Here is a 9,033-nt window from a genome sequence, read left to right as displayed (position 1 = left end):
CCACTGTGCCTACAGACTGCCAAACTATGAGGAAAGAACGTTCTACTTCTCCTGCTCCATCTATCAGAAGAATGTTTGTGAAAACACACTGTGTGCATGTGTGACCTCCACGTCCGCTGGAAACCTACTGAATCTACCTCGCTGTTTTTCCCCACAAACACTAATTCCCAGTAACACCAAGACGTCTAGATGAGAATAAAGCACGCAGACTGTTCTGCTCTTCTAAAACGGAACATTCAGACAGAGGCTGAAAACAGCTGCAGCAGCCATGTCTGTAATGTGTTTTGGACCATGTACACCTGTTGTAGTAGGACCTCCAACGTCAGTACAATGACAAAGATATGGGACCTTTAATGTAACTGTGTCTGTGTATGGTTTGGTGTTGAGCAGGTGGTGTAGAGTGTGTTTTTAGAAGTTTTTCACTGAAAACAGCTGCTTAATGAGGCTGAAAGTGACACCATGAAAGCAGTGAAAATTAACTAAGGTGTGGGATGAAATGTGTGATTATTATCTGTGGTTCTGTTACAAGACTGTCACTGTCACTATCTTGTCATTTATTGTTATTCATTTATTCATTGGTAACCCTATAGCTCACACCTGGGCTTTTTACGGCCAGAGGGCCACATCCGGCCCTTTGGCTGTCCCTGTCCGGCAAGTGCACGGATGTATTATATGAACATACATGTACATACACGTGTGAGGTCAATCGGAACTTAGAAATCAAATGTAGGTTAAATAAATGGGCACCATGCACGCAATACAACTGCATTACTTTTATTTTGAAGGCGATTTACGTACGTATGTATGTGCGTGCGTGCTTACGCACCTTCACAGTAAAGTGTTCGACAGGAGAGCACGCTGAGTTTAACTAGGTGTTAGCCCTCAGCTCTAGGTAAAGAAAGACAGGTTGATACAGAATGTAGAGTTTTCAACAAGACATGGACTAAGAAGTGTTTTACTGAATTCAAAGGGAAAGCCGTGTGCGTAGTTCGTGGAGCACAGGTCGTCTTGTTTAAAGACACTAAGAGACTAAACATGCGGAGGAATACAAGAACTTGGCGGATGCAGAGCGGGAACAGGCAGCTGATGTTTTGCTAGCTAAGCTGCAAAACCAACAAGGATTTGTTTACCGAGCTTCACACATGCAGGGACGGAGCACTCAAGGCCAGTTATGTGGTATCCCACAAAATCGCAAAAAACAGTAAGCCATTTTGTGACTGGGAGTTTGTCTAAGAGTGTTTGGTGGACGGGCAGCATGGTGGTGCGGTGGTTAGCACTGTTGCTTCACAGCAAGAAGGTTCTTTCTGTGTGGAGTTTGCATGTTCTCCCCATGTCAGCGTGGGTTCTCTCCGGGTACTCCGGCTTCCTCCCACAATCCAAAAGACATGCAAGCTAGGTTAATTGGTAACTCTAAATTGCCTGCCTGTTATTGGCTGGCGACCAGTCCAGAGTGTACCCTGCCTCTCGCCCAAAGTCAGCTGGGATAGGCTCCAGCTCCCCCGCGACCCTGACGGATAAGCGGTATAGATAATGGATGGATGGATGTTTGGTGGACTAATGTGGCCCGAGAACAAAGAGGCGTTTGAGAATGTGCCCCTCTCAGGACGAACCGTTACGACAAGGATCGAGGACATCGCGGGAAATTTGGAGCTTCAGCTGCAAAACAAAGCGGACAATTTAGACTTTTTCTCCTTGGCTTTGGATGAGAGCTGCGATGTCCGCGACACAGCCCAGTTACTCATCTTTGTACGTGGGATACCGAAGGACTTTAAGATGACGGAGGAGCTGGCAGCAATGCGGTCAATGAAAGGGACACAACAGGAAGTGGTGTGTTCACGGAGGTAAATGCATGCTGGGACAAGCTGGGACTGAAATGGGATAAGCTGGCAGGTGTTACAACGGATGGCTGTCCAAATCTGGATAAAGTGACTGAAATGAAGCCTGAACAGAAATTGGTATGTTTTCACTGTTATACACCAGGAGGAGTTGTGTAAGTCGGTCCTAAAAATGAACCATGAAATTAACCTAAAATAGTTAACTTCATCAGGACAAGAGCAGTGAATCACAGGCAGTTTGTTGCACTTTTGGAGGAGCATGAGACTGAGCATGGTGACACAGGCCACCACACAGCTGTCGGATTCAAGAGTTCTGTGAGAAGACAGGGAATGACCTCCCACAGCTCTCAGATGTAGACTGGGTGGCAGATTTTGGATTTGCCGTTGATGTGGCAGGACTAATGAATGAATTGAATACCAAACTGCAACGGAAGGGTCTTTTTGTACATGAAATGTACAGTTTGGTGAAGGCTTTCATGAGAAAGTTGCAGTTTCTTTCAAGCCGGATGGAGGACAACGTTCTCACCCACTTGCCGACACTAAAGGAAGCCACACCATCAGCTGATGACCTCCACAGGCACTCAGCCATGTTAGATCTCTTTGGATCTACCTACATATGTGAACAAACATTCTCAGTGGTGAGGTTCAACAAATCCAGATACAGATCCTCTCTCACTGATGATCACCTGTCAGCTGTCCTTCGCACATCCACCTCAGACATTCAGCCAGACTTCAGTGCACTTGTTCAAGCCCAAGAGAGACTGGATTTTTGAAACTGCTGGTCTTTAACATACTGCAAAACATACCTTTTCTGTATTTTTTGTGAAAGTTTGAAGGTATGTTATGTTGAAAATACTGATTTGATTATTGGACTTTCTACATTATTGGACTTTTTTTTTACTGCTATATTTACCCTACTCCACATTTTCATAGCCTTGTCGTAACATATATTCGAACAGGTGGCAGCTCCAAACCATATACTTTCCTGCTTTTTATAAAGCGATAAAATTAATATTGAGCAGAATTAAGTTCAGTCTATAGGTTCGGCCCTCCACAACAGTCCCAGTTTCTCGTGTGGCCCCTTGGGAAAATTAATTGCCCACCCCTGCTATAGCTGCTTATATCTTTGTCATGCTTATATGAAGCATGCAGCATGATGAGGTGTCCGCCATAATGTTTAACATTTAACCAACTGCTGCCAACGTTGAGCTAGATAGCATCTGGATACATACTTTTTTAAAGTATATAAACACCTGAACAGGGATATAGATCTCACATTCGCTTACACCTCTGTGTGTAAGACAGGTGGAGCCTGGGCACATTTATTAACGAATTCAGGAAAAGAACAAATGAGCCCTTGTGGAGTCATTGGTGTGGAATTCAGTGGGATTATATTTTCACTGTGCCACTGAGACAGCAGAGCTTGACATCAACACTTGCCTGTTTGCCAGGGGCAAGAAACCTCTGTGGTCAGGCAAGTGGAATGCCTCATGCAGTTGTCTGATCTGGCAGGTGAAAAACAAATGTGCTCTCTAATGTAATGCCATCTGAAAATAAACTGAATAGCCTTCTGCATCTGAAGCAGTGTTTTCCAGCTGAGCTGTGTCTTTTATAGTCTTTTTAAGTTAAGAGAGTTGGTTTGGGTCAAAAAGGGCATGTAACGAGACAGCGCTGCTTACTGGTAACCTAAACCTGTAGTTTTGGAGACACCACAGCTTCTGCCTGATGTCAGAGATTGCAGAGAAACAACACAAAAAAGCTGGAAGTCCTCCTGGGCTCAAATAGTGGCAGGTGGCACAGCCTCCACCAGTCACTGGACATTAGGGGGTGGAAGAGGTTGTAATTTTACCCTCTGACAACTTCATCCTCCACTTTGTAAATCCACTAGCAAATGGTCTGACATCCATCCATCCATCCATCCATCCATCCATCCATCCATCGGAGGTCAGTGCAGCACACTGATCAGGTTGTGAATGTGAGCTGGTCTTTTAGTCACAAGAGGCATCACTTGGTTTTGTTTATCAGCACAGTTTTGTATTAAGTCTCAAAATGAGTATTTTTGTACTACTCCTATCTAATGGTGTTTATAACGCTTGTCAGCATGTAGCCTGTCTTTAAAAAAAATAAAAATATTAAGATGTCAACAGTTTGCTCATTGCTTATATAAAAGCAAAAACTGAATTGAATCGAGTTAAATCAAATCATGACCTTACAATCAAAAGTCAAATGAAATTGTGGAAATGGAGAATCGTGACACCCCTTGTAATAACTGTCCATATCCCTGTTTTTTTTTTTTTTAATTAATTTTGTAATGGGCTTACATTTTCCATTTCAGACAAATAAGTTTGGCTACTGGCATAATGTCGTGCCCTGGGAGCTAATAGGAATAATTTATCTGTTGCCTAATAATAATAATAATAATAATAGCTTGAATTTATACAGTGCCTTTCAAAAAACCCAAGGACGCTTTACAGACAATGTTGCCTGACAATCATTTTAGATTCCACTGTCCTTACAGAGCATGGACAGACCAAACTGCTGTGGAGTCATGGGGCTAAGTCTCAACGATGTTATGCTCGTGGTGTATATTCCCAAAAACATTTGTAATTAAATACATAACTGACAAAGAAAGAACATGGGGTTTCCAAGGCCCTCAAGGGTTCTCATTTACTGTATCTTGTATTGATTGTGGCTCATCCCCCACCGGACACTCGTTTGTTTTTCATCCCTGTTATGAAGCACACTTGTGTTTGCTAGCAGCTTTGTTGTCAGTTTATGTAATAGAGAACATTTGCATTAATATATAACTGTTTTGTTGGTGATCTCATGTTTCTGTGCCTCGGTCTAAGTCCTCTCTTCTCCTCCTTTAGCCTCGGACGCCTCCACATCCTCCTCCTCCCCTTCATCTAGTCTTGGAGGTTTCGTGGACTTCACTTTCACGCAGGAGCCTCAGGACACAGTGACGGTACGAGGGGGTTTGCTGCAGCTCCACTGCCAGGCGCAGTCCGACACAGTGGCAGGACCTCCCACCATCACATGGCGTAAAGATGGCGTTCTGCTAAGCACTGTAGTGGATGAGAGGCGCCGGCAACTGGCTAACGGCTCACTGCTGGTGCAGAATGTTATGCACTCGCGGCACCACCGGCCTGACGAGGGTGAATATCAGTGTCTCGCCACACTGGACGGGCTGGGGAGCATTGTTAGTCGGACCGCCAGGGTTACTGTTGCTGGTAAGAGACTCTTCTATTCTATTCTATGTGCTGGTTCTGATTATTCATTTAAATCCCCCATTTAAATCCTCATGCTCTTAGTAATAATAAACTCCACATCCACACAAGCGGATATCAGCTATGGTGTCCCACAGAGGTCAACTTTAGGAACTCTTCCAGTTTTCTTCCACTTGGCTCTATAATGAAAAGAAAGAAATCTCAACTGAAGATCCACTTACTGACTTTTTCTCAGCTTATTTTCCTAAGAGGAGAGGAAAGGGGAGAAGAGATGAGAAGAGAAAAAACGAGATTCCTTTTTGTCAGATCAGTGTTTTCATGACACCTTGACCTGTCCTTGACAGTTACCGTGATGAGACACACACACACACACACACACTTAATATTGCTCATCTTCCTCTATTTATTTCACTCTTCATATTTATTTAATAGAACCAGAAGTAATTCACCTGTAATGTAATTTTGTAAGTGGTATGTGGCTTAAGATCAATACTGTTTATGGAAGACATTAATAGACAGAGAGGCACAGAGGCTTAAGCACATCACCATCATCTCCTTTAGCTCCTTATATTTATCAGCAGATTAAAAAAGAACATGTAGTCTTCAGTAAATCTTTGGAGCTACCATCAGCTGAATGAAGCTCTCCATCATCATCAGAAAAATGGTGTTTAATATGTAAAACATCATGAACATTTATCCTAACTAATGTTTGCTTTATTCAGACTGCAGGGTTAGATGTCATCTAGTGTTTGTCACTCAAATAACTTCTTACAACTTTTAGTTGACTGAAGAAAGAAATATGGCTTAAACAACACACTGATGAGACTCTGGTAACTTTGGATAATACACACACATAGTCATAATGTGTATCAGCTGGCCATCTCCTTAGCGCTCTTTGCGTTTGAGTGTTTTGGTCTCTGGAGTGACTCTCACCCTCCCACTCAGTTAGAGGGATTACACAGACAGGAGACCGGCAGCTGCAGGTGAGAGTGTATGAGCGCGTGTGTGTGAGCAAGTGAGAGAGATCTGTCTGTGGTTACCACCATTCTCTAACCCTTTTTTCACTGCACCAAGTGTACAACTCATAATAAGGTTCATGGTTCAAGGTTTGTGGACAAATATATTTGTCATTCTAACAGAATGCAAGCTGTAGTATCTGCTACACAAAAATATTATCATTCATGGTGGAGTGTGGGGGATGAATTGAAGAGTCTTTCAGCCTTAGGAAAGAAGCTGCTCTGTGGTCTGGTGGTAAGGCAACAAATGAGTCTATCTCTTTCCAGACAACATCAGGGTGACCAGGCTGTTCCTGGGATGGGATTATCTTTTAGTATATGAGATAAAAAAAAAAAATGTTCAGGCCAGACTCTACAGTCCTGCCTTGTGAGGCTTTGATACTAGTTTCTTTCTTGTGTTTCAAATGTATTTTACAAACTGGTCATTTTGTTCTATCATCCTTGTTGTGATGTAACTTCACTTCTGTTTAACAAATCGTGAGCAGCACTGCTTGTAACCCATGAAAGTACCTGGGACTTGAACCTTTGTTGAACTTGAGTCTATGAGTCATATATCAGTACCTAAATATGAATCAGTTCTGCTTGTATGTCATTCACATGCACACACATGCACACACATGCACACACATGCACACACATGCACACGCACACCCACACCCACACCCACACACACACACACACACACACACACCCACAAAGGCGATACAGGCGACACACAACACAATAGAAGGCAAAATGCTAATGAACAGCAGAGGCTTAAAAATTCAATTAGTAGTCTGACTGGGAATTAATGAGAAACACGGAACACTCAGATATATGGAGAGAGACAGAGAGAGAGAAAGCATGTTAGACTGAGGATAGAGATAGAAGGCAAGCAGAGAAAATAATGAAAATATAAAGAAAGAGATAATATTAAAGAATGAGCTGAGAGAGAGAATAAACAGGAGAGGATACAGTTGAAGGATGAGAGGGACAATGAAGGAAAAAAATACAAATAATACACAGACTGAACACTCAAATAAATACATAAACGAATGTATCTTTGTGTGTGTGTGTGTAAGAATGTATTTATGTATATTTATACTTGAATATGTTCATACATATGTGTGTGTATATGTGTATATATACAGTACAGGCCAAAAGTTTGGACACACCTTCTCATTCAATGCGTTTTCTTTATTTTCACGACTATTTACATTGTAGATTCTCACTGAAGGCATCAAAACTATGAATGAACACATGTGGAATTATGTACTTAACAAAAAAGTGTGAAATAACTGAAAACATGTCTTATATTCTAGTTTCTTCAAAGTAGCCACCCTTTGCTCTGATTACTGCTTTGCACACTCTTGGCATTCTCTTGATGAGCTTCAAGAGGTAGTCACCTGAAATGGTTTTCACTTCACAGGTGTGCCTTGTCAGGGTTACTTAGTGGAATTTCTTGCCTTATTAATGGGGTTGGGACCATCAGTTGTGTTGTGCAGAAGTCAGGTTGATACACAGCCGACAGCCCTATTGGACAATATATATATATATATATATATTAGAAACGAGTGGCCATCATTACTTTAAGAAATGAAGGTCAGTCAGTCCGGAAAATTGCAAAAACTTTGAATGTGTCCCCAAGTGCAGTCGCAAAAACCATCAAGCGCTACAACGAAACTGGCTCACATGAGGACCGCCCCAGGAAAGGAAGACCAAGAGTCACCTCTGCTGCTGAGGATAAGTTTATCCGAGATGCCTTCAGTGAGAATCTACAATGTAAATACTCATGAAAATAAAAAAAACGCATTGAATGAGAAGGTGTGTCCAAACTTTTGGCCTGTACTGTATGTATATGTGTGTGTATATATATGAGTGTGTATATACACTACTCACAAAAAGTTAGGGATATTCAGCTTTCAGGTGAAATTTCAGGATGAACCACCACCAATACATTTCCTGCTTCAGTTAGAATTGGTATTTAAACAGTCCTCCTCATCATGCTGTTCACATTCTGACATCATGAGACCAAGACGACACCATCAGCAGCACCTCAACACTGGAGGCTTCAAACAGGTCCTCAGACAGAAGTGTTCACTGAGCTTAGAGGGTCACAGAGTGTCATCAGGAGGTTGCAACAGAGATACAGAGACTGGAAGAGTCACAGAAAGGAGAGGAGTGGACGTCCTTTGGCCACATCCCAATTTTACGTTTACCCTCGTTTACCCTCCACTGTTGGTAGATTTTCTTTCAATAAATTGTTTAAGATGAAGAAACTCCCATTGCATGCTGATACTTAAATGTCCTACTTTCATGATATAATATCACTGTAGCATTCACTTTTTACATTTTCCATAAATTTCACCTGAAAGTCGAATATCCCTAACTTTTTGTGAACCCTGTGTGTGTGTGTGTGTGTGTGTGTGTGTATATATGTGTGTGTGTATGTATGTATGTATATGTGTGTGTATATATGTGTGTGTGTGTGTGTGTGTGTGTGTATATGTGTGTGTGTGTGTGTGTGTGTGTGTGTGTGTGTGTGTGTATGTGTATATATATGTATATGTGTATATACATGTGTATATATATGTATATGTATATGTGTGTGTGTGTGTGTGTGTGTATATATGTATACATACACATGCACTGTAGATGCATGTGCAAGTACAGAATAACATTTTGTAAAAAAAACAGCATTTTGATAAGACTTGTCTGTTCACATAAGAAACTGTGGGTGTTGAAAGTGACCAATCAAAGGAGGGGTGATATCTGCAATATATGAGCGAGCGAGTGTTGAGCAGTTGTGAGCCCCAAAGGGTCGAGCATCCACTCATAACAGAAAAGTTTTGATGCCTTATCTGTTGCACTAATATGCAACATTTAGTGACCAATTCCATCTGTTGAAGTTCATCACTTCCATTAACAGAAATTCCCTAAATGTGCACAGGAATAGATCTGTATTAATGTTCGACA

The 9,033-nt window shown here is 41.8% G+C and overlaps 1 protein-coding gene across 1 annotated transcript in view; it reads left to right on the top strand.

Moving 5' to 3' along the window:
* Positions 1-1,557: 1,557 nt before the first annotated feature.
* dcc (DCC netrin 1 receptor) overlaps positions 1,558-9,033 on the top strand; it is a 167,741-nt gene continuing 160,265 nt past the window's right edge. The window contains exons 1-3 of the mRNA XM_070851028.1: positions 1,558-1,841; positions 3,287-3,309; positions 4,706-5,065. Coding sequence (XP_070707129.1) covers positions 1,558-1,841; positions 3,287-3,309; positions 4,706-5,065 — 667 coding nt within the window. The remainder of the gene's footprint in view (positions 1,842-3,286; positions 3,310-4,705; positions 5,066-9,033) is intronic.

This window comes from Pempheris klunzingeri, chromosome 19 (genome assembly GCF_042242105.1).
Source record: "Pempheris klunzingeri isolate RE-2024b chromosome 19, fPemKlu1.hap1, whole genome shotgun sequence".
Classification (NCBI taxonomy): Eukaryota; Metazoa; Chordata; class Actinopteri; order Acropomatiformes; family Pempheridae; genus Pempheris; species Pempheris klunzingeri.
Note: the sequence above shows the minus strand (reverse complement) of the source record. Positions and strands in the feature narration are given on the sequence as shown.